General features: G+C 49.6%; 2 protein-coding genes across 5 annotated transcripts; one reads left to right on the top strand and one right to left on the bottom strand.

The window, feature by feature from the left end:
• The first annotated feature begins 867 nt into the window (after window positions 1–867).
• ACTR1B (actin related protein 1B) lies at window positions 868–12,864 on the top strand. Of its 4 annotated transcripts, XM_019660068.1 has the most exons (12): window positions 869–1,184; window positions 3,032–3,096; window positions 4,276–4,351; window positions 5,382–5,507; window positions 5,798–5,922; window positions 6,147–6,363; window positions 6,493–6,585; window positions 6,677–6,851; window positions 7,919–7,980; window positions 8,205–8,245; window positions 8,438–11,195; window positions 12,032–12,864. In XM_019660068.1, exons 1-11 carry the CDS (start codon window positions 1,137–1,139, stop codon window positions 8,538–8,540), a joined length of 1,131 nt encoding a protein of 376 aa, XP_019515613.1. In that variant the 5' UTR covers window positions 869–1,136; the 3' UTR covers window positions 8,541–11,195; window positions 12,032–12,864. The 4 variants fall into 4 exon arrangements, with proteins under 4 accessions (XP_019515614.1, XP_019515613.1, XP_019515616.1 ...); XM_019660069.1 differs by lacking the exon at window positions 12,032–12,864 and having other exon boundaries at window positions 868–1,184; window positions 6,523–6,585; window positions 8,438–9,463; XM_019660070.1 differs by lacking the exons at window positions 3,032–3,096; window positions 12,032–12,864 and adding an exon at window positions 3,145–3,253 and having other exon boundaries at window positions 1,168–1,184; window positions 8,438–9,463.
• An 880-nt stretch (window positions 12,865–13,744) lies between these two features.
• COX5B (cytochrome c oxidase subunit 5B) lies at window positions 13,745–15,331 on the bottom strand. The gene is made up of 4 exons (XM_019660072.1): window positions 15,174–15,331; window positions 14,549–14,622; window positions 14,277–14,376; window positions 13,745–13,936 (listed from the first exon to the last, which is right to left on the bottom strand). The coding sequence occupies exons 1-4, from the start codon at window positions 15,274–15,276 to the stop codon at window positions 13,824–13,826; spliced, it is 390 nt and encodes a 129-aa protein (XP_019515617.1). The 5' UTR covers window positions 15,277–15,331; the 3' UTR covers window positions 13,745–13,823.
• Between the last annotated feature and the right edge of the window lie 11,549 nt (window positions 15,332–26,880).

Raw genomic sequence — 26,880 nt, 5'->3', positions numbered from 1 at the left:
GGCCCTACAGGGTTTGGAGGACTCGCTTCCACACTATCATTCTCTTACCCACCTCTGCCTCTCTCTCTCTCCCTCTCTTTCTCTTTGTTTCTCCCTCCAAAGTAAGGTTTCTGAGCTCTTCCTCTTCCTGGTTATCTCAGCAGATAATTGAGGAGCCTGCACTCCTGCCTCCAAGCTTAATTTGCTCTACAGTCTTCAACGACATGTATAAATTATAATAAACCATTGAACGAATATTTATGATTTCTGCACTTTTCTGTGTAATGTTCTTCAATTTTACCAAATGTAATCTCACGATCTAATGGGAAAGGTATATATAGAGGCCAATCACTATGACTCAGCTTAATAAGTTATTTTAAGACTGTTGCACCATTGACTCCCCCTCACGGCTGGAGGCCTAATCCCCAGCTGTTGCCAGCTCTATAACCTAGGGCAAGTTACATAAATGTGAGGCTCCTCGTTGCCCCCATCAGTAAAATGGGAATAATCATACAACTACCTGGTAGACTTATTGACTGGGTTTAATAATGTAATCCATGTAAAGTGGGTAGAAGTGCTCCGCAAGCACCATAGCACGCGCTGGATAAACGCCAGCTACCAAGTTACCGCGAAAATGTAATTGTTACAAGGAAGAGGCTCGTCCTCAGTGCTCAGTAAAGAAATGCTTTGGGTGATAATATCCAGCGCGGGCATCCTTGGGAACTGCGCGCCCACAAAGGTGTAGACGGAGGCGCTGGGGATCGGGAAGAGGTCTTTCCGGACCGGTGACATCCCGAGCGCCTGACTTCTCCCGCGTCCCCTTTAAGAGCGGGGCCATGACGTCATCCCCGCACAGCGCAGCCTACCTTGGGAGCGCCCCGGCAGTTCTTCCCCGCGGCCGCAATTGGCTGGCCGGTTCCCACTGCCCGGTTCCTTTGCCCGTAACGGGCCCGGGGTGCGCGCCGTTATCCGCCCAGTTGGGAGCGGTGATTGGCCGCGGGGCGCACCTTCCAGGGAGCCTCCGGCTCGCGTAGGCTGCGCGTTCCGGGCGGGGGGGGGCGCGGCCCCGCGTCTGTAGCCGCTGCGGTCCGGTCCGCCCGCCTGTGCATCCGCCAGTCCCTCCTGCCGCCCGCCTGCTGGGCAGGGCCGGCCCGGCCATGGAGTCCTACGACATCATCGCCAACCAGCCCGTGGTCATCGACAACGTGAGGCCCGGCAGCCGGGGGAGGGCGGGCGCCCCGCCCGCGGGTCGCATGCGGCGGCGCCGGGAGGAACCCGCCAGCTTGAGCTGGTGCTCCGCGCTCTGCCCGCTCCCTGGGCCCGCGCGCCCGCCTGGCCCTGTAGCCCGGGCCGTGGGGCCAGCCCCCGCCGGCGCCGCGGAGCCCATGCCCGAGCCCTGCCTCAGCCAGCCCATGATGAGCATCTCGGCAGAGCAGGAGTGACCGCGGGCTGCCCGGCCCGGGCACGCACCCCGGACCCCGCTCGGTTCAGAGTGGGGTCGCTGGGCTGGTGCCGAGTACAGCGCTTTTATCCCTTTTTAGGGCTGTGCCTTTGGCTGCCCCTCTTGATAGAGGAGGGATGGCATTTGCCCTTTTGCACACTGCTGGCCTCGCCTTGTGGAGAGGATTGGCCTGGTGACCTCTAACAGCACTTCCCAAGGGGCTGCACCCCCAGGCAGGACCTCCAGAGTGGACAGCCCTACTGGGCTCTTTTCCTACGACTTGGGGGAAAATGCAGGTTCAGCTCCGTCAGCCACAAATACACCACCTCCTGGATGGCCACTTGCCTACTTTGACCCTCTGCTGAAGTGGCACAGCCGGCAGGGCCCAAGAGAGTTAGGATCCATAAGCATTTGGGGATAATTGTCTGGAAGCCTCAAAGAAAGATGCTTAGCTTCCTGTGCTATGTCCTTCAGCACTGGGACTCCATGCTGTCAGCTGCCCCCTGAGGATTTCTAGCCTCAGAAATTTCTGGTCCTTGGGAAGGAAGCTGAAGGGCAGGGGTCTATTGCACTGCCTCTAGCTGGGTATCTGCCTCTGATGTTCGAGCCTTGCAGTTTTTGATAACGCCTCCCTGCTCTTTCTGAGATCTGTCTCCCTCCCACGTGACCCTCGTGTCATCCCTGAACAGCTATCTTTTTTGGAGTACCCATGTGGGCTCCCTGAGTCACATCAAGGGGGTGTTTCCTAACAATGCTAAAACGGAGCTTAGGGATGCTCTCCAGCAGGCTACAGGGAGGGACCAGGCCCCTCCCTTCTTGGTGGGCAAATTGTCACTCAGACTAACCAAGCTTCTGAGTTCAGAGGGCTGCCTGCTGGTCTCCTGGCCTCCAGCTGCTCTGTAACTCGGGGATGTTTGTTCATGCACTGCGGAAAGGAAGTGTGATGTAAATCTGGGAAGAGGGGGTGGGATGCTGATTTCTTCATTGGATGGGAGGGTTCTAGATGCCAGGTCCCTGTGAGAGCCAAAGTCCAGCTTCCAGACTAGGGCAGTGGCAGGACAAGTTCTCCTTTGCTTGCGGTCTTTGGGAAAGCCATGGAAGAGATGCCAGTGTCCCCAGGCACCGAGTGGTCTTCCCAGTGGGCTCTGTGTGTGATCCCATTGCTGGAGGCAGGGGGGATAGGAGCTGTTGAAAACAACTGTGCTTAGGGGCTGCTTCTAGCTGGCTTTCAGGAGTGGCTTTGCCATGGATCTCTCCTGCCTGGGGTTGACCCTGGAGTGTGCAGAGGGTGCTCCGTGGTCCTCGCTGCAGGCATTCTGGGCTCAACCATTCTCACTTGTGAGGGGCTGACCTGTGCATGTAGGGTGTTTAGGAGTGTCCCGGACCTCTACCACTGGATGCCAGTAGCAACCAGACATTGTTGAATTTCGGGAAGGGGTGCAAAATCTTGCTGCCCCCCCCCCACACACACACACACTGTTTTGAGCCACTGGTGTACTTGTGAATGAACATGCCCTCTTGGCAGCATCTATCCCGGCTTCCTCCCCAGCTACCATGGTCCGGCAGCCTGCACCCTCCATGCCGGCAGCTAAACATTGTTTTTCCTTTCAGGGTTCGGGGGTGATCAAGGCTGGCTTTGCAGGAGACCAGATTCCCAAATACTGTTTCCCAAACTAGTAAGTTTCGCCCAGGCAGCAGCCCTCACCCTTTTGTTTGCTTCCCAGGAGAACAGTGGTCCTGTGTCACAGCTCTCTTTGAGGCCAGCCTTACCCCCACCTGTAGGGAAGGAAGACACCAGATGTTGCTGCTGAGGGCTCTGGAAGGAGCAGACAGGTGCTCTGGGCTTCCCCCTCCTCTTTGGAATCTGACTTTGGTCTTTCCCTGAGCAGTGGAGGAGAAGCTGCCAGCCTTCCCCTGGGGACAGGGTGTGGTAGCAGCAGCAGTAAGAATAAAAGGGAGACAATTTCCAAGAGAAAGACCCGATCTCAGGAGAAAGTGTGGGGAGCTAGTGCACAGCCACCCTTCCTCCCAGGAGAGCTTTTCTTTGGAGCTTACTTATTTTCAGACACTACAAAATATTTTGTTTCAGTCAAGGGGGTCTTTCCCTGAATGGTGCTGGTGATGGCGGGGGTCAGAGGAGGTGAAATCCAGAGGAAACCTGAGGTGCACCTTTGGCAACTCCAGCCCATTGTGAAGTTTTCCCTCGACAGCATCACCTCTCAAATCCGAGGGGCTTTAGAGTGATTGGCCTAAGCCGGATGGGGGTCTTGAGGCCCCCAAAGTGGCTGGCTATGGTCTGGGGACAAGCCAGCATGGAGTACCCTGTAAGGCTCCAGCTTTCCTTTCTGAATCCCCACTGGGTGTAATTAAGGTTCCGGTTGATGTGCAGGGAACGTGGGTCAAATTTTGGAATCTCTATTCTGAAAGCCCTGGCAGTGGGAAGGGGCAGGATCGACTGAGTGAGAGAGGGGTGCACAAGGGGGCCGCCACCCAGCTTCCTGGAGCCATCCTGCCTCAGCCTGCAGACGGTGGTGGCAGCCCAGCCCTCCTGAGGTCGAGAGCATGGGCTGAGTCACTGGCTGCAGCTGACCCTCTGCCAGGGCTCTCAGCCCTCTCTGGGAAGGAGGATGGGGAGGGGAGGGGACACCTTGTCTTCTGACCTAAGCTTTCTGTCCTGCCAAAGCCCGCTCTGGTCCCATGTCCCATAGGCCTGGGTTCCGACTTTTGCCCCATGGCCACATCCTGATGCTTTGGGGTGCAGTACTTCCCTGACCACTGGAGTTGGACTTTGGTTTTCCGGGGCTGGACTCAGCCGTGTCCCCCGCCCACCTCACTGACATTACCTGTCCTCACAGCGTTGGGCGCCCTAAGCACATGAGGGTGATGGCTGGAGCCCTGGAGGGGGACCTGTTCATTGGACCAAAAGCAGAGGTAACACCTGTGGAGCCTGCCTTTGCCTGGGTTTGGGGTCCTTATTGTCCCAGGAGCATCTGTGGGGCTCCAAGCTGTCCTTCGGAGACCCCGGGGACACTGTTCTCTGGGCCGTGTGCCGGGTGCCCTCCTGGGCTCTCTAGGCTCCAGCTCTGAAGAACTCTGTCCTGCGATGGGGCGATGGTTCGGGGGCTGGGGGCACCATGAAGTTAGATAATTTCATGCCTGTCTTTTGGAAGCTGCAGAGGAAAGAACTGATTAAAAAGTGACTTAAGAGCCTGAATCACCCAGACTTAATAACCGATCCCAACGAGAGCTGTGGGGCCACCTCTTGCGCCTCACCGGGGTGACTGGCCAGGGGCCTCACGGCCGGAGGAAGCCCTCAGGAGGAGCAAATGTGGGGTGGGAGAATGACAAGCAAGTGCAGTTTAGGCGCCCAGGGAACACAGTGTGGGGGGGCCAGCTCTGGGGCCTGAGCTGGAGGTGCAGATGGGGGCTTGCTGGACATGGCTCAGTAGGAGTCATGGCTGTGGGGCGAGACCAAGTGGTATTCTATGGAGGACATCGGAGGGCAGGTCTGTGCAGGAGATGTGAGCACTGGCTGGGGGGCTGGGAAGAGCAGGAGTGAAGGGTGACCACAGGAGGGGACTGTACAGGGTCGGCCACAGAGAGGCTCCTAGTGTGACAAGAGCAGTAACCGTTGAGTGGTGAGGTGGAAGCTGGGCCATGTGTGGGGAGAGAAGGGGAGAACATGCTGGCAGTGAGTATAGAGAAGTGTGGGAGGGGAGGGAGCACATTGCCGCCCTCCTGGGCCCTGGCCAGTTCAGGCTGGCTGGGCTCCGAGAGCCCGAGATGCTGCTGGACAGTTGAGCCTGCACTGAGTTCAGGACCCGCGTGGAGACACTTAGTAAGCCACAGTGGTTCTACTTGGGATAGGTGAAGGGCAGCTTCCAGGAAGGCAGAAGCAGGGGCTGAGGGAGGGGCCTGGAGCCACAGTGGCCTTCCCACTGTCCTGTCCCTGTCCTGGCAGGAGCACCGCGGGCTGCTGGCCCTGCGCTACCCCATGGAACATGGCGTGGTGCGGGACTGGAATGACATGGAGCGCATCTGGCAGTACGTCTACTCCAAGGACCAGCTGCAGACTTTCTCCGAGGAGGTGCGGCAACCCAAGTCCCCGCGCTGTGCCCCTCCAGTTGGGCTCCCACATTTCCTGTACTGTGGCAGGCCCTGCCACCTCTTCTTCACTGTGTGTGTCTGTGGGCACAGTAGTCAGGGGCGGCCAAGCAGAACCTTCCAGAGAGAGCTGGCTCTTTGCAGGAGTAAGTGCTGGCAGATAACAAGCTAGTGTCTCAGGAAGGAAGGACAGCGGTCTGCAGCCACGGCTCCTAAGAGACCTCTGCCGGGCCCAGGCTGCCGGCACATGCCCACAGCTGCCATCTCTTACAGCATCCTGTCCTTCTGACGGAAGCCCCGCTCAACCCGAGTAAGAACCGCGAGAAGGCGGCAGAGGTGTTCTTTGAGACCTTCAACGTGCCGGCCCTGTTCATCTCCATGCAGGCTGTGCTCAGCCTGTGAGTGCTCCCAGCCCTCTCCTCTTGTGCCACCCTCCCGCCAGAGACCACCAAGTGTCTGCCTTCTCTGTGGAGACAGCCCTCTCTCCCATAACTGTTCCTTTAGCGAGTTTCTCGTGTCCCTTTTTCAGCCCAGATCATGTAGCTGTCCCAGGTCCCTTCCAGGGGTAGGGGGGTCTCTGTCCCTTACTTGTAGACGTGAAGGGATTCTGACCTGCTGACAGGTACGCAACAGGACGCACAACGGGAGTGGTTTTAGACTCGGGGGACGGGGTCACCCATGCTGTCCCCATCTATGAGGGCTTTGCCATGCCGCATTCCATCATGCGGGTGGACATAGCTGGCCGCGACGTGTCCCGCTATCTCCGGCTGCTGCTGCGTAAGGAAGGCGTCGACTTCCATACCTCTGCTGAGTTTGAGGTCGTCCGGACCATCAAAGAGGTGACGAAGGGCAGGAGGGAGTGAACTTAACCTGGAAGGGCATGAGAGCAACAGGACCGAGACATGAGGTGGAGTCCTGGGGTGGGTGTCTGGGTCCCAGCCTTCTGAGGGGTGTCCCTGCCCCCACAGCGAGCCTGCTACCTGTCCATTAACCCGCAGAAGGATGAGGCCCTGGAGACAGAGAAGGTGCAGTACACCTTGCCAGATGGCAGCATGCTCGACGTAAGTCACCAGGCCTGACCCTGGGTGACAGCAGAGCTGCCGAGATCTGGGGGAGGAGGCAGACTGTTGGCTTCTATCTCGTGTTCCGAAGGTGGGGCCAGCGCGATTCCGGGCCCCCGAGCTGCTGTTCCAGCCAGACCTGGTGGGGGACGAGAGTGAGGGGCTACATGAGGTGCTGGCCTTTGCCATCCACAAGTCCGACCTGGACCTCCGCCGAACGCTGTTTGCCAACATCGTGCTGTCGGGTGGCTCCACGTTGTTCAAAGGTACCCCAGTCGGGAGGTGGTGGCAGGACAAGAGGCCAAGGCCAGCTGGACCCTCACCTGCAGCCTGGGCCATGGCCCATTTTCTATGGGCTTCCTGGTGCTCAGTGAGCATTTTTTTTTTTAAAGAGTAAGATTTAAAAGTAAATTTTATTTATTTGGTAAATAGGTGGTAAGTTTACATGGGACCTAAAATATGATAGATGAAGTCTCCTTTCCCCATTGGCCACACGGGAGTTGCTGATTTCTCAGGCAGCTGTCAGCCACCTCCCTGCATAGCTGAGCAAATGTGCACCACACACTCACACACACATACACGCACTCACACACACACACACGTATGTGTGCGTGGTAGTGTTCTCTATGATCCCGACCGGACATGGCCCACTTAGCGCTGATCTGAAAACTCTTTCCTACCTGTGCAAAGTCCATGCAGTATTTCACCGAGCAGATGTGCCATTTAGCCGCTGTCCCGCTGATGGCCTTTCAGAGAGCTACAGTCATTTCTAATCACAGAGGCTTAATGGTTACCATCCTGCAGTGTCACTCATGTGGTGAGAATACACCTGAAGGGCAAACCCTGGGGTAGACACAGGGTGGTGACACAGGGTGGGTGTGCCTTTGTGATTTGGTGGGTATGGCCCATGTTCCTCTGCTGAGAGCATGCCCCACCCATCAGGCACGAGAGGCCCCAGCACCCGCCCGATGCTGCAGCAATCTTTGCCCATTCAATGGCCAGAATGATAGATGTTTCCTCTTGGTTTGTTGTTGCCCTTGACTTTGCTTTCAGCGGGTTTTGGCCGCTGGAGTGTTGGGTAAGGAAGAGCTTGGGGGCCAGCAGAGCCATGTGACTGGGGTTCCACCTCATGTCACCTCTCTTTGGAAGCTGGACCCTCTTGCAGGTGTGGTGCTGGGTCTTTCTGCTCTTGGGGTGGCTCACCTCTGCCCTTAATCCTGGAAAGAACTGTTGAACAGAGGGGCAGCAGCTGGGGGCACCAGGTTGGATATGGGGAGCTAGAGGTAACAGGGTTGGAAGTGCACCCCAGGCTCAGCCAGCCTTGTGTTCACAGGCTTCGGTGACCGATTGCTAAGTGAGGTGAAGAAGCTTGCCCCAAAGGATGTCAAAATCAAGGTGAGGTTGCAGGGAGTCTCCGTGGGGCACTAGGGTGCTGGGCAGCCTTGATCCGGGGAAGACAGGGCACCTGTCACATCCAGCCCAGCCGCTCCTCTCCACCCGCCTGCTCCTGGCTGGTGCACTTGCTGTCTGGCCTCAGGCCCTACAGGAGTCACCCCCAAGGCTGGGACAGGGGCTGCTGTGTGAGGACAGGCAGTTACTTTGCCACTTGCTCCCTCTAGATCTCAGCCCCTCAGGAACGGCTGTACTCCACGTGGATCGGGTGAGGCAGGGCTCATGGGGTGGGCTCTGGGAGGAGAACATTTTGCCCTAGACACTTGCCCCAGGGTTGGCCCAGGCCAGGTGGAGGTGGGTGGATTTCCCTCCCAGGTGAGGGGAAGGGAGCTCTGAGTGCCCAGGGAGGGCAACTCGCTCAGCCCTCGGGTCTGTAAGAACACCATCCTTCTGTCCTTAGTGGCTCCATCCTGGCCTCACTGGACACTTTTAAGAAGATGTGGGTCTCCAAGAAGGAGTACGAAGAGGATGGCTGCCGTGCTATTCATCGTAAAACCTTCTAGTGCCCAAGGAGGAGGGGTGGCGTGTTAAGAGAATGGGAGGACAGGGAGCCAGAGCCCTTGGCCTCTCCAGTCTGGGCTTATACTGGGCCTCGGGTCCCCTGCATGCCAAGCAGGCAGTGCACACACACGCACACACATGCACACGCACGCGTGCACACATGGTAACCTTTAGCTGCATGGGTGGGAGTCTTGAGCTAGAATATAGGAATTGAGGAGCCCAGCCTTGGGTGGTTCTGGGTGTCCTTGGCAGGGCCATTTAGGTCCATGGTTCCTGGCTCTGACCTTCAGGGCTGCTTCCCTAGCTCCAAGGCCAGACCCCCAGATGCCTCCATTTCCCCTGATAGGGTCCCTCCCAGGGCCAGCATGCCTGGCTGCCTGTGTAAGCAGTCTTGGCAGTGGCTGGAGGAGGGGGTGTCCAGCAGCTCACCGCTGGTGCATCATTGCTTCTCGTGCCACCTCCTCTTCCGACCCGACAGGGTAGCAAAGAGGGCCAGCCACTCCTAGGCATCCCTGACCTTCCACACTCTGTGCCCCATCTTCCTGAGTGGACATCTTGGTACAGGCTGAGTACTGGGGGTCTGGCCCAGGGTTGGACCCTTTGGAGCTGGGGCAGGCCATGCCCGGGGTCTGGGCAGACAGTCTGTCACGCTCCCCTCTCAAAGCACTTGCTGACTTCCGCGCCCCCTCCTTTGCCCCAGCACCCTGGACAGGGAAGGGTTGAGGGCAAGCCACTTAATCAGGAGTCAGACCCGAGGGATGATGGGGCTGAGGGGTGAAGGAGCCACATCTCCTCTCCCACAAAGGAGGTCTTCATCACCCTGGACCAGGGCCCCTCTCCCCCTCCCAGATCTGTACAATAATTTAACACAGTTGCCTGAAGAAAACTTTTTTGTAAATCATTATAGTAGTAATTATGGACAAGGCCCAATGTGTAGCTCTGTTTCTGGTGGTTCTTGTGCTGTTTGCTCGCCCATCCCTGGGGACTTTGAGAGAAAGGACCAGTGAGATCACAGCATGGCATTGCCTCTCGCCCAGAAGCCTGAGGGTTTCAGTGGTTGGCAGGACAACATGGCACAGGAGGCCCCAGAGGGCTGGGCTGTCAACCTGGTGGCAGAATTCCCAGCCTCATGACCCGCCTGCTGCCCTCCGCCAGGGAGAGGCAGAGAACAGGCTGCTGTCCTCGGCCTTGTCCCTGGACAGGGCCTCCTGGTGGGCAGGACTGGGGCGTGGTGCCCCCACGTCCTCGCATGCTCTGTGAGCACCTCTGCTGCCCTGCTCAGACGTGGCTGAGGCTGACAGACCCACCATGATGCAGGCCCAGCATTCAGACAGGTCAGAAAGGAGAGTGATGGGGACATGGCAAAGGCCGTGTCGGTGAGCTGGGCTCTGAAGGTGAGCTGAGGACAGGAGGGGCAGAGGGGGCACTGAGAAGTGACAGTCCAGAGTGCCCGCCCTTTCTTTCCTTCACCAAGTATTCAAACTTAGTGTGTCCAGGAGGGTGCCACGTTTGGGCCAGTGGTAAATAAGACGTATCTTTACCTTCAAAGCATTCAGGTCAGAGAAAGGTAAACAGACTGATTCAGTACAAAGTTGTGGGGGCCAAAGGAGGAGCATCTAACCCAGCAGGTGGGCAGGCTGACTTGCACAGGTCCGGAAGGTGTCAGCCAGGTGGGAGAGGGTGTTCCAGGTGGAGGTAGGAACTCAAGGAGATGCCTGGGGCCAGCGGGGCTGGACAGAAGGGCATGGACCCCAGTGATGCCAAGTCAGCAGGGAAGGGAAAGTGGTCTCTGGCTGGAAGGCAGGATACACCCAAAAGGTAGGTTGGGGCCAGCATGTGGAGGGTCTTGAGAGTTTCTAGCTGTGTCCTGGGTGATAGGTGGCCAGCCATGGGAGGATGGTTATTAGAGCTGTGTGTTGAAAGTAGTCAGAGTTGGTGGGGCTAAGAGAGGGCCCAAAACTGGGATCAGGTAGGAGGGGAGAGATGACTGAGTCAGGCTGCCTTTACAGGGCATTTTGTGAGGCAGTGGTCAGAGAGCAGTTAAGCCGGTTCCCACCCTCAAGGCAGAAACAGAATTTACAGAAAACCCTTTGTTTGGGGTTCTGTTCATGCCACTCTCCCACCCATACAAGTTGAATCCTTATGGACTCCTCCCTCTTCCTTACCTCCCCCACATTCTGCCAGTTAACAAGTTCTGTTGGTTCTCCTGTAGTACCTCTCCTGCCCATTGTTTCTTTTCCATGATGGCCACTACCACCCTGGCTTAAGACCACAGCTCCTTTCTCCTTCCCACCAAATCCGTTTGCTGTTGGACCTATCACCCAGGCAACCTTGGCTCTGCCACTTCCTAATCCCAAGTGGCAAGTGGTTCTCCCCTGCCTGGTGAAATCCCCTTCATGAACTACATGCTGCATTTGGTGATGTCCCTTTGGGGTCTGTCCCTTTCCTGTTTTAGGCTTCCACATCATCATGCCCTGCTTTGCCTGCCAGCTGTCCTCGTGCTGGTAATGACGTTCCCATATGTCAAGATCTCATCCTTCAAGCCAAGCATGATGCAGCATCCTCCCTATTCCCCTCCTCCTAGCAGGGATGATGTGGTTACAGAGCTCTGGCCCTGCCAAGTTTCTCACTGCTGGAGCAAAGCCACAGATGAGAAGGTAGTAAGGCTAGAATGAACCTGTGGGGTTGGGTTGGGATTGGAGGTGGGGACTCATGGTTAATACACATTCAGGTAGACACTGAAATATGCATCTGCCTGAGTGCTAGGGTTAGAAATATTTGTGTATTTCCTAGCCCTGTCTGCTGGGAGGGCCTCAAGGCAGTGATACCCAGTTGCAATGAGCACATATAGTGCCCAGATCTTGGTTTCTAAATACAGTAAAACCTTGGATTGCAAGTAACTTGTTTTGCGAGTGTTCCACAAAACGAGCAAACATTCTAATCCATTTTAATGTGGTAAACAAGTGATGTCTTGGAATACGAGTAGTTTGTTTCCGGAACGAATTACGCTCGCAAACCAAGGTATTACTGTACCATCTTTGATAAAAAGGAACCAGAGCTCCTTGGAGAAATTCTGATCTGAGGCAGAGGGAGTATAAGAAAGCCTGGAATATTTTGTGGTACATAAAGTAAGGATGTGCTCAAAAAGGAAGTTGGCTTGTCTTAAAGGACACACGAACCAACAGCTCTGAGAGTACCCAGTAGTCAAAACCGTAATGGATTATAAGCCATCGAATAAACTGGTCGCGAGTCTACTCCGTTATAATACATACACACATGGGGAGAAAGGACAGTTCTTCTGTACAGTAAAATTGCAGTAAATGCTAATCTGCTGCTGCCGTAAAGAAATGATCACACACCTAGTGGCTTAAAGCAATTCAAATACAGTTGTACAGAAGTCTGACATGGGTTTTACTGGCCCAAAATCAAGGTGTCCGCAGGGCTGCATTTCTTTCTGGAGACTACGGGAGAATCATTTTCTCTTTTTTGCCAGCTTCTACGGGAGAATCATTTTCTGTTTTGCCAACTTGTGTGGATTGGCCTGTGGCCCCCTTCTTCCATCTTCAGACCAGCAACACTGCGTCTCTGACCATTCTTCCAGTCACATCCCCCTGACTTCTGCCTCTTTTGTGCTTATTGGGCCACCCAGGGAACCAGGAGAATCTTTTAAGTCAGGTGATTAGCAATCTTCATTCCGTCTGTTGCCATTAATAACCTTTTACTATGGAACCTAACATATTCATAGTTTCCAGGCATTAGGACAGGCACATCTCAGGGGAGCTGTTCCTCTGCCCGCCAGTCTGGAAATGTACTGGAGATTTTTCTCTTTTTTAAGGGAAGAATTGGTTAAAATGTCTAAAAGACAGAGGGAAAAGCAGCAAAGTGGGCTTAGAGATGAGGGAGGGATTAGACAGATCAGATCAGTGATATGGGGAGTCATTTAAGGTGGGAGTGGTAGGCGTAGATTTCATAGATGGCTACCTAGGTGTTCCCTTTCCCAAAGGGAAAGGCCTTGAATGACAGGTAAATGCTTGGGCATTTCTTGGAGACAAGAATGACTGACAGCAAGAAATGGAAGCAATTTTCCCTGTACCTTTAAGAAGAGACATTGCAAGCCTGGGGCAAAGGAGCTTTTCTCTTGGACTCTATCATCAGTTCAAGTAAAAGATCTAGTTTAAATCAATCTTGAGACAGTAACTAAAGCACCTCTGTGGCTAATCCCAACACAAAATGAAAAAGTACTGTTTCTATTTTACAGGTAATCATAGTTTGAGAATGTAATTGTCTAAGCTGTCACAAATATAAAGTGGTTAAATTGGGCTGTTTGCTAGTCTCCTACCCAACTCTTTTTTTGGTGCTGTTTTATTGTGATAAAGCTCAAACATACACACAAAAGCAGGAAGAACAGTGACCCCCCCCTCATGTACCTGGCTGCAAGGGATCAAGTATACCCCAAAGCACTCTGCCCTTCTTCCCAGTTTTAAAGCTAATCCCAGGCATATTTTACCTGTCAGTACCTCAGTATCTTCTCTAAAGCACAAAAAATGAATTCCATTAACACACCTAAAAATTTAACAAATCCTTAAACATCATATATCCAGGGGTGAAATTATTTTCTTTACAAATCAAGATTCGAACAAGGTCCACACATTGCTTTGCTTGCTGTCTCCCTCACATCCAGTCTGTTCTATAGGTTCTCCCTGCCCTTTGTTCTCCTTGCAACATATTTGACAACACCTGGTCACTGGTTTCTGGAATTGTCCCATATTCTAGGTTCTGCTGATAGTATCCCCATGAACTGTGCTTTGAACTTGAGAATCCTTCAAGACTTCAAAACCCCCAAAACTCTCCTCCCCAGTTCACCCTGTCTTTATAACAATACTGTGAGGACCTACCATCTGCCAGGCTCCTTCTGTTATGACTTCTGACACCTCACAAGGTATTTAGCTTTTTTGCAGATATAATGTACCCTCAGAGAACATGTCCCTAGTGACAAAGTTAGATGATGGAGCCAACATGACAAGTCCAATCAACCTGGCTCCACAGCACATGCTTTTCCCTGTATGAGGTAGTCCCAATCGTGGCATTATAGGACTGTCAGTCTCAGTGTACCCAAGTGGATGGCAAGCTAATATCAATAAATAGCTATTCACGATGTAAGAATTATCTGTATGTTCAAAAACACAGGAGAGATAGACCAGCCAACTCTGGGAGAAAGAGCCAAAACAATGGCTAGTCTTTATTGGAAAGAAGAAACCTAGCACACTTTAAGTGAGTTCAGGGGTTCAGTGGGCCAACTGGTGGGGCACCAGCTTGTAATGGGTTCCACAGCTAGGGCAGCGCTGGGTCTCGCCTTTGTGCAGCCAGAACCAGATGACAGCACTGTTGTCCTCTTCACCTAAAAGGAATAAGGTGGTTGAGGGCCATCCAGCCTAGAAGAGGAGACTTTCAATATGAATCTCTTTTCCTGAGGCACAAAGTTATGGTGGGTATCTTAACAGATCAGTTCAAGCTCTCCTCCCTTTTTTCAGATGAAGAGGCACAGAACATCTAATAAGGATGACCTACTTGGGCATAATGAGGCTTGAAGGCCAGAACCCTTAGAACAACTTATTTACACACATATCCTCTTTACACACGTACACTCACACAAAAGATCTGAAGCAGCTTATAGCATCCTGTATGTACAGTAGGGTATGCTAAACAAATGGCTAAGAAAATCGTGGGCAGGTACTTACAGATGCAGCCCACTATTCGCTTGTTGCTGATGGAGGGGACTAAATTAGGGTCTTCCTTGGTGCCCGAAGCTGCCTTTGGGGCTAGCATATTGTATGGGTCCTGAAAAAACAAGAATTGAGCCATTATGCTGGATGACCCCTACCCTGCAGAGGTTAATGGTACTGTTCCCACAGCCAGATTTCCTGAATCAAATGCTCCCAGAGAAGAAAGCTCTGGTCCCATCCAAGGCCATGAGCTCCAGTGAAGACACAGAAAGGAGTTTTCTCCTCACCAGTCCCTTCCGCGCAGCCATCATGACCTCCCTCTCCAGTCCAGTAGCCTGGTCATCATCAGTAGGAACACCACCTAAAGGAACATATGTGAGTTATGTTGTCTCATGATGATCAAGTCAGAAAATGCTCATATGTAAATTTTTGCAGACAGTTTAAGTGGGATCACAAGCTTCTAAAGGCTACTCATACCCACTGTCCTCCAAGGAAAACCGGGTCATCCCAAAGGTGGCAGCACAGGGGAAATATTTTCTTCCTCCAACCACCGAGGCCACACATTTTTTTCTAGGTCAATACGAGTCCTAGCGGGGTTCATCCAACTGATGGTGCGCGCGGGTCTGAAGGGCTGCTTAGCTCCTCCCATCGTGCCTGCGGCACCTGCCCCCAAGGTCACTCGCACCTTCGTTTAGGATTCTTTCGCAGCGGGGTCAATTCAGTGGGCGGCTGCAGCGGCGGCCGGGAATTACAGGGAGACGCCCGCGGAGCCTGAGGCCCTCGGGGCTGGGGGGCGGTCACTGGGGCAAGGAGGAAACGAACCGCCAACCCCACTGTGCTGTGCTGGCACCCCCCCCCACTCCCCAGCAGGGCCACGACGCCGGCCCCTGGCACCCCCGGCGGGCCGAGTACCTCCAGACGCCATGGAGCGCACGGCGGCAGCCGCATTGGGACCGCGGGCCCTCAAGGCCTGCAGGGCAAGCGCTCCCACTCCGCGAAGTAACCTTGAAGCCATCACGCCCGTTACAGCAGCACTTCCGGAACAGACTCCGGAGACAAGTGGGACTTCCGGAGAGGGGAACTTCCGGGGAGGGCTCCTTTCCCCTTGGCGTCAGCCTTCCGCTTCCGCCCGGTCCTGCGTCCGCTCGTCTCCTGTGACTGTACCTGGGCACTGAAAAGAATGTGCATGCCCAGTGCTGCTTCGCTGCCCCTGCTGCGCAGCCGCGGAGACTCCTGTCCGTGACGGTCTAAATTCTGGCTGGTGGGCTTCGTTCTTCGCTAACGCAGGTGTTTGGGATAGCTCGTTTTCCGTCCGTGGGACTCCGTGGAATGGAGCAGCCATATTGGCGTTCCTATGCGTGTTGCCTAGTAGTTGTGCTCGGTAAACGGGGAAGCTGCTGAGAGAAGTTGTTAAGCCTGTGTCTGTCAAAAGACTTGATGGATCCCAAATGATTTAAATTTAGGAGTGGGCTCCTAAAAACCCCTGTGCTCGCTCTTAACGCTTGTTCATTGTGATGCTGGTTCTCGTGGCGGTGTGGGAGCTATCGCGAACTTGCTGCGTTGTCCCAGCCTGCAAGAATTTGGGCAGGACCTACCCGCAGTGCTGGCTGGCGTCAGTCTCCTCTTACAGGGGTGATGAGGACCGGGAGGTTAGGGCCAGACTTAGGACCCCTTCCAGGACCAAGGCCCTTGGTGAGGGGTGAGGGGAGAGGGGATGGGTACTTTATTAACCAAAGAAGAGGTTAAGGGAGGGGGAATGGGAACGGGAGTTGACAATGAGAAATGGAGTCACAGAACATTTTGTGGTCAGAGTTCTTTGTTTCAAACGGGAAACATCTTCCATAGCTTTCATGATCCACAAGCTGAGGTGTACAAGCTTCTTAGCAGGGTAGGCATTCAAAGGGTTTTGCAAACACTGCTCTCCATCAGCTCCTAAGATTTTGTTCACATTGTCGTGTAGCCTTGTCAGTCTGGCTTCATGCGATGTCTATATTTTTTCTACCAGATAGAAAATCTTTTCAGAGAAGGAATTCTGCTCCACTCCTCTTTGAAATCCTCAGAGCCTTACAGAGACCTTGAATATAATAGGATCAAGTAAATTTTAGTACAGTAAGTCCCCGACCTACAAACACTTGAGTTGCGTACTTTCACAGATACGAATGGACATCACATTATGAACATTCATAGATGCGAACAAATCACGGAAGTAGCTCACGTGTCTGCCGGACATTGTCACAGTTGTGCTGCTGTGTGCCTACTGTACAGTGCGATAGTGTACAGTAGTACAGTGCTCAGTCAGAGCCCAGGATGTCCGGAAGCAAGAGGAAAAGCAGTGGTGATGTGGAGGGGACTGCTAGGAAGCGCAAAGCAATAACCATGGAAACAAAAGTGAAACTAATTGAGAGATTGGACCAAGGCGAAAAGGTGGTAGACATCGCTCATTCTTATAACATGAATTGTTCAACCATTGGCACAATTCTAAAGAACAAGGACAAAATCATGGAACATGTGAAGTCTGCTGTGCCAATGAAGTCAACAATAATATCCAAAAATACGTGGTAAAGTGATAGAGGAGATGGAGAAACTTGTCAGTGTGTGGATGCAGGATCAGCATCAGCATTGAGTCCCATTCAGCATAATGCTTATTCAAGAACAAGCTAAAAGCCTGTTTGAAGACTTGAAGAAAAAAACAGGGTGAACAGAGTGCATCTTTTACTGCCAGCCATGGATGATTTAACAGATTCAAGGCTAGAGCCAACCTTCACAACGTAAAAGTAAGTGGTGAGGCTGCGAGTGCAGATACCATAGCTGCCCAAGAATTTCCAGCAACACTTAGAGAAATTATTGATGAAGGTGCTTCTTTACCCCAACAGGTTTTTAACGTCGATGAGACAGGACTGTACTGGAAGAGGATGCCAGAGTGAAGTTACATCATTAAAGAGGAAAAGGTAATGCCAGGCTTCAAAACAGCAAAGGACAGACTTACTCTGCTCTTTGGTGACAATGCTTCTGGCGATATGAAACTAAAGCCTCTCTTAGTTTACCTTTCAGAGAACCCAAAAGCCCTCAAAAACATAGCCCAGCGAAAAGACAAAGAGAGCCAAGAGGAAGATGTAACTGAAGAACCAAAGAGATTCACAACACAGGAAATGGCAAGGGGATTTTCTTTACTTGAAGAGGCACTGTTCGTTTTTGAGGCACAGGACCCCAAAGTAGAACGATACACAAAGGTTGCAGCAGCCATTCAGAGTGCCGTCCGGTGCTATAGGGTCATCTATGATGAGAAAAAAAAGAGCTAGTACTCAGACATCATTGGATTGTTTTTTCAAGAGGGTAGACAGACTTGAATCCATAAAAAAACCTGTGTCATCAACATCAGGTGTGAGCGAAATTCCATCTTGCCCTCCATCTCCTATTGCTGATGACCCTTCAGCTCCACCATCTCCCACCTACCCTCCCTTCTCCAGTTAGTAACTCTGTACTTGTCAGTTCACTCCATGCAATCCCCTATGTGCCAGTTGTTGTACTGTACTGTACCACCATTTTAAGGTAACTGTAAAAGTAAAAATAGTTTATTTACAGTATTTTTGTGTGTTTAGTTTTTTTTATGCTTTACATTGTATATTTGTGTCAAAGGTATGTAAGACTCACTTTGTCGGACTTATGAATGAATCCAACTTACGAACGTTCTCCCGAAACGGAACTCTCATAAGTTGGGGACTTACTGTATATTTACTGCTTGGACAGAATAAACAGAATATGTTTTGTAGGGCTTTGGAATGGTCAGTATGAGGCAAATTGGGAGGGTTGAAGTGCCAGGTGTTCCCACCTGTCTCCCACAGGTTATGATATTTTCAGAAGGACCTGGTGGAGCATTACTTCACAGGAGCACATCTGGCATTCACTCATGCCCCCTCCATCAAGAAAAAAATGGACTCTATTCTGAGGCCAAAAATGTCTTGATCCTCTTTAAAGGTGGGTTTTGCTTTGAATGGCTGCCCCTTTAATATTAAATTGAAAATAATTTTTTCCTTAAATCCTGGGAATGATCCCCAAGAATCTATAGTTGATTTGCACCTGTGGTTAGATGTTTAGTGGGGGAAAAAGAGCCTTGGTCTGGAAGACAAGTGTTCTGGGATGGAACCCCACCAGCCAGCTCAGCCAGTTACTTTTTCTTTTGGCCACTATCTTCCTCATCAGTGAAACTATAGTTAGACTTGATTAGTATTTTCCAAAGTGTATTCCATAAATTCTAGTCTCAAGAGATGCTCTTGGTAGAAAGGACTTGGTCAGGACACCCTTTGCATTTGATGGCCATGCTCTTGGAAATGCACGTTGTAGCATATTAAAGGCTCTGATGAGGCCTGCAGCAAAGAATCCTGCTTAATTTCCCAGGAAACACTAACACCTCTCAGCAGACCAATGAGAAATTCAGGTTGTTTAATTGATTTGCAAAGACTCTTTGATTGTTAGGGAGGTTATATCGACTCCTTTCCATAAGTCAATGCTGGTCAGTATTCAAGAGCGAGCAAAATGTGGTCTCTACCTTGAATTTATCACAAGAAAATGGAAGAAGGGAGGTTGTTCTTGAAGTAATGGGGTCAAAAAAGGGACAATCTGCATTTCTGTTGCTGGACAAGCAGCTCAGAGCTCTGACTGGACCACAGAGGCCCTGCCCACTTATGGAGTCACTTGGGCCAGTTTTTAATTATAGCAGGGGTGGGGGAGACAGCTACTGTTTGCAGGCATCAGCAGGGACAGCCCAGATGCTGGGGCCCCTCAGGGAGGCCTGAGGAAGATGTGACAAAGTGCTGAACCTCAGCAGGCTGCTGGGACCTAGAACCCTTCCTGCCAAAAAGCCAGGTCAGAACAAGCCAGATGATTTTGTGTAGATGCTACAGATCTAAAATAGGTCACCTGGAATTACTGTCAGCATGGGGTCTGCTGCTGCTGGGGCTTAGAGGGATCAGAGGAGGACTGTTATTTAAAGTGAAAGCCACCTCACAAACCAGCAGGGCAGCACAGGCCATCTCACACACAGGAGAAAATGTGACTTGCCACCCTTCCCCTCCCAGGATTCTTCTCTCACCCACTGACCTCCCTTCCCATCCCACAGAGTCCCATTAGTTATTCCAGATAGGAACTTGAGCTTCACTGGGAAATCCTAGCATTACCCTCTTTCCGCACATCCACCTCTTCCTCCCCTCACCCCCCACAATTCCCTCCACCTGCCCCTGTTTGGCAGCCCATGGGACCTGTGCTGCCTAAGTCAGTTAGGGCCCCACTGAGCCAAATGGAAGGGGTTAGTAAAGGACTGTTTGCAGAGAGGTGGCAGGGGTGAGGGAGCCCCAAGGAACAGTGAGGATCAGGGACGGGCACAGTGGGATGTTCTGACCATAGCCCATCCTCCTTTTTCCTGCCAGTGAACCCAACTGGGAATCAGAGGGTGAGAGAGTCCCTTGATGTGGGCCATGGAGGACAGCCCCTGGGGCACAGAGCAGGCTGGAGGGTGGACCTGGAGGGGCATATGGAGTGACCAGCATTGTTCTCTGCCTGGGACAATCCCCTGCCCAAATAATAGTTCCACCACACTGTCTCTGGCATTCTCAGTTCCTTACTCTTTTGTCTCAGTGGAACACAACACTAAATTCGCCCGACCTTTGTTTTCTGGGTCCTTGCTTTGAGGTGGCTAGCACTGCTGGAGAAAGTCATAGACCAGGACAGGCTGGGCTGAGCCATTGATGTTGGGAGCTTGGTAGTTCTTTCACTCGCTGTCCTTGAGCCCCAGCCTGCGTGTCTTGTATTTCACTCAGCCTTCCTTCCCCCTGGTTTTGGAGGAACTGGGTCTCCTCCCCAAGACTGCCCCTTCACCTGCTGGGCTCTTTGCCCCCTTCCTGCATCAGACACCTGCCCTCACCTTCAAGGATGCTGAAACGAGTCTTCCCTCACTACTGCGCCTCTGTCATCAACCTGTCATCTTCCACTCATTTCCAGACTTTTCAGAAGAGCTGCTCCCTCCCAGCGTCTACCTTTTCAGCTCTTCAGTGTCTTCAGTGACCACTTACAGGTGGTCTCACCCATTCTGCCTTCTGACCTTGTGCCCTGAAATTCTGTTGCTCAAGTCACCCCTGGCCTTCTATTCACCAGCCCCCAGGCTCTGCCTACAACCTCATCCTCTTAAACATCTTCCCATTAAAGTGCTGAACCTCAGTAGGCTTCTGGGAGGTAGGACACCTCCTCCTTACTTTCCTCAAAATTAAGCATCCTCACCCTTGCCCTCCCACCTGTCTTCTTGGCTCTTCCCCCTCTACTTGGTCCCCAGCTGCTGTCTCGTTTAGGGCCACCAGAGCTCTATGTTCTCTCCCAGCCCACTCTCTAGTTAAGCTGCTTGCCCTCATCTCGACCTTGTGGTTCTTTAGGGTTTACAAAGTCAAGTGACCCAAGTGCACCTTCTTTCTCCTCCAAGTTTCCTCCACCTCCTCCTTCCCATCCATTCCTTCCCTGCTGACAACCCTTACAAATCCCCCTAGCCCAGAGAAAGAAGGCCCAATGTCCTGGCAAGTCTTTAAATCCTGCCTCCTGTGGCCCTTGCCCTTGGCATTCCAGCCACACACATCCTTTGCAGTTTTCCCAAAGGCCTCTCAGCTTTTCCCCTTTGGGGACTTCAGGACCAATCCAGACATCTGCCTCTTGGGGTGGGGCGTTACTCATTCCACTATCTTGTTTTCTCACAGCACTTTACACAAAGTTGCAGAGCTGAGTGTGGATCCAGTATCCTCTTCTTTCTTAGCTCTGTGACCTTTGCCAAGTAGCCTTACTTCTCTGAACCTCTGTAAAATGGTGATAAAAATGCCCACCTCAGTCTTACACATTTATTGTCAATTAATTTTCAACAAGGGCTCCAAAGTATTCAATGGGGGAAGAATAGTCCTTTCAGCAAATGGTGTCAGGAAAACCGCATATCCTCATGCAAAAGAATGTGGACCTTTCTGTATCATGTACAAAAATGAACTCAGAATGGATCAAAGCTAAAACCATAAGATGCTTAAAAGAAAACTTAGGTATAAATCTTAGTAACCTTGAGTTAAGCAATGTTTTCTTAGATCTGATACCTAATGCACAAGCAAAAAATAAATAAAAGAAAATTGGACTTCATCAAAATTTAAAACTTGTGTTTCAAGGACAGTATCAAGAAAGTGAAAAGACATAGAACAGCAGAAAATATTTGCAAATCATACATTTGATAAAGGTCTGATATCTAAAATTCATAAAAAGAAAACTCATAACTCAATAGAAAGACAGCACAATTAATAAGTGGATGAAGGATATGAATAGACATTTCTCCAAAGAAGATATGCAAATGGCCAATAAGCACATGAAAATATGGTTAACATCATTAGTTACCAAAGAAAATGCAAATCAAAGCCACAGTGAGATAAAATAATTGAAAGTGTCACTCCAGGGCCGACCGAGTGGCTCAGTTGGTTAAGAGCACGAGCTCTGAGCAACGGGGTCACTGGTTCAATTCCCACATGGGCCAGTGAGCTGCGCCCGAGCTGAGCTGCTGTTGAGCTGCCAACAGGTGGCAGGATGGCTCAGCTGGTGAAAACACATGCTCCTAACAACAAGGTTGCCTGTTTGACTCCCGCATGGGATGGTGGACTACGCCCTCCACAACTAAGAGTGAAGGACAACAACTTGGCTGTTCCCGTTTCCCAATTCCCCAACACTGTTCCTCTTCCCCAATTCCCCAATTCCCCAACACTGTTCCCTTTCCCCAATTCGCCAATAAAATCTTAAAAAAAAAAAAAAAGTGTCACTCCAGGCTAGCGTTTGGAAGAATAAGCAGCTACTCACAGGAAGACTTAGGAAGGAGCGAGGCCAGCTTGCCTAAAGTTCCTCTCCTGAGTCAGTCCCATCACTACGGTCACTATTCAAAGGACACTTGGAAACACAGGTTTTTCTCCTCAGTTTTACTGAGAAATAATTGGTATACATCACTGTGTAAGGTGTACAGCATGATGGTTTGATTTACATATGTTGTGAAATGATTACCACAATAGGTCAGCTAACACCCATTTTCTCATATACATACAATAAAAAGGAAAAAAATTTTCTGAAAGCTCTTAGGATTTACTTTCTTAACAACTCTCCTATGTGTCCTACAACATTAGCTATAGTCATCATGAGGTACATCAATTACATCCCTAGGACTTATTTATCTTAAAACTGGAAGTTCGTACCTTTGGATCACCTTCCTCCAATTACCCCTCCCTCACCTCGCACCTCTGGTAACCAAAACTCTGTTCTCTTTCTGAGTTTGGTTTGGTTTTTTTTTTGGTTTTTACATCTATGTATATATATCTTCTTTATCCATTTGTCTATCAGTGGATACTTAGGTTGTTTCTATGTCGTGGCTATTGTCAATAATGCTGCTGTAAACATGGGGGTGCAGATATTTTTTCGAGTTACTGTTGTCATTATCTTTGGTTATACTCCCAGAAGTAGGACTGCTCAATCAGATGGTAGTTATATTTTTAATTTTTTGAGGACCCTCCATACTGTTTTCCACAGTGGCTGCACCAATTTACAATCCCACCAACAGTGCATGGGGTTCCCTTTTCTCCACAATGTCACCAGTGTTTGTTATCTCCTCTATTTTTTATGATGATCGTTTATAACAGGTGTGAGATGATATCTCATTGTGGTTTTATTTTGCATTTCCATGATGACTAGCGATGTTGAGCATATTTTCATGTACCTGTTGGAGAAAGGTCTATACAGGTTCTTTTCCCATTTTTTAATTGGGTTATTTTTATTTTTATTTTTTGCCATTGAGATATGTGAGTTCTTTTTATGTTTGGGATATTAACTCATTATCAGATATATGGTTTGCAAATATTTTCTCCCATTCCAGAGGTTGTCTTTTCACTTAGTTGATGGTTTCTTTTGCTGTACAGAAGCTTTTCAGTTTGATGTTGTTCCACTTATTTTTTATTTTGTTGCTTGTGCTTTAGGTGTCATATTTTAAAAATCAGTACCAAGACCCATGTCAAGGAACTCTGTTTCTATGTTTTCTCCTAGGAGTTTCATGGCTTTGGGTCTCACATTTAAGTCTTTAATTCATCTTGAGTTAATTTTTATGAATGGTGGAAGATATCGGTCCAGCTTCATTCTTTTATATGTGAATATCCAATTTTTCCAGCACCATTTATTGAAGAGACTGTATTTTTTCCACTGAGTATTCTTGGCTACCTTGTCAAATATTAGTTGACCATGTAAGTCTGGGTTTAGTACTTCTGGGCTCTCAATTCTGTTCCACTGGTCTATTTGTATGTTTTGTTTGTTGTTTAATGCCAGTACCATACAGTTTTTGTTTGTTTGTTTGTTTTTAAAGATTTTTGTTGGGGAATTGGGGGGATGGGAACAGTGCTGGGGAATTGGGGGAAGGGGAACAGACAAGTTGCTGTCGTTTTGTTCTTCACTCTAGTTGTGGAGGACGTTGCTTCACTGGCCCAAGTTGGCACCATCATTGTGCTCTTCCCGGGTGAGGCACATCAGTCGCCAGCTTCTGAACGGCCACTCACTGTGGCTGCTGGCCGCTCACGCTGGCTGCCGGCCACATACGGTAGCCCATGACAACCCACTGCCACAGGGGCTGCAGCCTATGCCATCGCCGGCAACTCAGGGCAGCCCATCTCCAGGTTGAGCTGTTGTTCAGCATCCCAGCTGTAGAGGGCAGTGTCACTGGCCCTCATATGTGGGATCTGAACCGGGGCCCTCTGGCGTCCCAAGCCAGTTCTTAACCATCGCGCCACTCTGCCGGCCCTATTACCATACAGTTTTGATGACTGTAGCTTTACAATGTATCTTGAAATCAGGAAGTGTGATTCCTCCTGCTTTGTTCTTTCTCAATATTTATTTGGCTATTCGGTCTTTTTTGGTTCCATATAAATTTTAGGAGTATTTTTTTTCAATTTTTAAAAAATGTCATTGGAATCTTGATAGCGATTACATTGAATCTATAGATGGCTTTCAGTGGTGCTAACATTTTAACAATATTAATTCTTCCAATACATGAGCACAGAATACCTTTCCATTTATTTCTGTCTTCTTTAATTTCTTTCTTCAATGTCTTGTAGTTTTCAGCCTAGAGATCTTGTACCTCCTTAGTTAAATTTATTCCTAAGTATTTTATGGTTTTGGATGCTATTGTAAGTGGTATCAACTTCTTTACTTCTTTTTCAGAAATTACATTGTTAGTATATAGTAATGCTACTAATTTTGTATGTTAATTTTGTATCCTACAACTTTACTCAATTTGCTGATTAGATCTAAAAATTTTTTGGTTAAGTATTTAGGATTTTCTCTCTATAAAATCGTGTTGTCTGCAAATAGAGACAATTTTATTTATTCCTTTGCAATTCTGATGTCTTTTATTTCTTTTCCTTCCATGATTGCTCTAGCTAAGACTTCCAGTAATATGAGGTATGAGAATTAAGTTCATGAACTCATCCTAAAAAAGTGCTACATACCTCATTGCTAATATCACTACAGTCACCTTCAAAGTACTCCCCTTGGGAAGCTATACACTAATGCCAGTACCTAGTTCACTCTTTAAAGCAATTTTGGAACTCTTTTTCTGGAATGTCCATCAGAGCTGTCCTGAATGTCATCAAAATGTTTTCCTTTCAATATTTCCTTTATCTTTGGATGAAGAAAGAAGTCACTGGGGCCAGATCAGGTGAGTTAGGAGGGTTTTCCAATACAGTTATTTGTTTACTGGCTAAACTCTCCCTCACAAAAAGTGCCGTGTGAGCTGGTGCATTGTCGTGATGAAGGAGCCATGAATTGTTGGCAAAAAGTTCAGGTTGTTTTCCTCTAACTTTTTCATGCAGCTTTTTCAGCACTTCCAAAGAGTAACCTTGGTTAACTGTTTGTCCACTTGGTACAAAGTCATAATGAATAATCCCTCTGATATCAAAAAGGGTTAGCAACATCATTTTGACTCTTGATTTGGACTGATGGAACTTTTTTGATCGTGGGGAATTGGCTGACTTCCATTGTACACTTTGATGCTTTATTTCAGGGTTGTATTGGTACACCCATGTTTCATCACCAGTGATAACATGGCCCAAAACATCGTCTTGCCTGTCCAAAAGGTCTTGGCAAACTTTGACTCTCCTTTGCTTTTGTTCATTGGTGAGCTTTTTCAGGACCATTTTTGCACATACCTTTCTCATGCCAAGATTTTCAGTTAAGATTTTCCTGTTTCTCTGTTGATGTTTACTGGGTCAGCTGGCGATTTGGACGCACAATTTGATTAATTATTGCAGTGTTTTCGTCAGTTCTGCTTGTTACTGACCACCCTGACCTCTCTTCATCAGTGTCACGTTCTCTCCCCGCAGAAAAACATTTAATCCATTTGTACACTGCCATTTTCTTCATGGCATTATCCCCATACAATTGGACTAACATGTCCCTGGTTTCACTTCCACTCTTGCCAAGTTTAACAAGAAATTTAATGTTTGTTCATTGCTCTATTTCAAGCTCAGACATTCTCGTGACGGCACACAAAAACACACAACAATAATGAACGCCACTCAGCAAGACACCGCCACATGTCGACGCAACACAGCTGTGAGACACTGATATACCAAGGTTATGAAACCTTACTGAGCCATTTTTTCAGTGCTGCCAATGTAATTGTACGGTAGCAAGTTCACAAACCTAATTGTCATACCTCATATGTTGAGTAAAAATGGGGACACTTGGTGTACACGTGAAGCTGATGTTGTATAATATTGTATGTCAACTATAACTGAATATATATATATATATAGTCATGGGACATGAAGTATAGTGTGGGAGTGGAGTCAAAGGAATGGTAATAGATATGTATGATATGGGGGGGGAGTGGGGCAGCAGATTGGGGGAGGGGGTTGTCACTTTGAGGGGTAAAATGTATAACTATTGTACTGTGTTGTATAGCTGAAACTAATTTTTTAAAATGTTTATTTCACAATAAAAAAAAATGGGGACAGTTGGCACCCATGTCTTGTTCCTGAACCTAGAAGAAAAGTTTTCAACTGTTTACCATTGAGCATGATGTTAACTGTGGGCCTGTTTTATATGGCCTTTAGTATGCTGAGATATATTGTTTCTATGCCTAATTTGTTAAGAGTTTTGATCATGCATAGTTGTTGAAGTTTGTCAAATGCTTTTTCTGCATCTATTGAGATGATCATATGATTCTTTTCTTTTATTCTATTAATATGATGTATCACATTGATTGATTTGCATATGTCAACCCATCCTTGCATCCCAGGGATAAATTTCACTTGATCATGGTGAATGATCCTTGTAATGTGCTGCTGAATTCTGTTTTGTTTTTGTTTTTGTTTTTAGCTGAGCCATCCTGCCACCTGTTGGCAGCTCAACGGCTGCTCATCTTGGGCTGGGACTCAAACCACTGTTGCTCAGAGCTCAAACTCTTGAGCAAGCTCTTAACCAACTGAGCCACTCAGCCGGCGTCTGTTTGCTAACATTTTATTGAAAATTTTAGGGCCAGCCGAATGGCTCATTGGTTAAGACAGCGGTTCTCAACCTTCCTAACGCA

Source organism: Hipposideros armiger, unplaced genomic scaffold (assembly GCF_001890085.2).
Source record: "Hipposideros armiger isolate ML-2016 unplaced genomic scaffold, ASM189008v1 scaffold_310, whole genome shotgun sequence".
Taxonomy (NCBI): domain Eukaryota; kingdom Metazoa; phylum Chordata; class Mammalia; order Chiroptera; family Hipposideridae; genus Hipposideros; species Hipposideros armiger.
The sequence above is the reverse complement of the archived record's forward strand: the minus strand, read 5'-3'. Positions and strand labels throughout refer to the sequence as shown.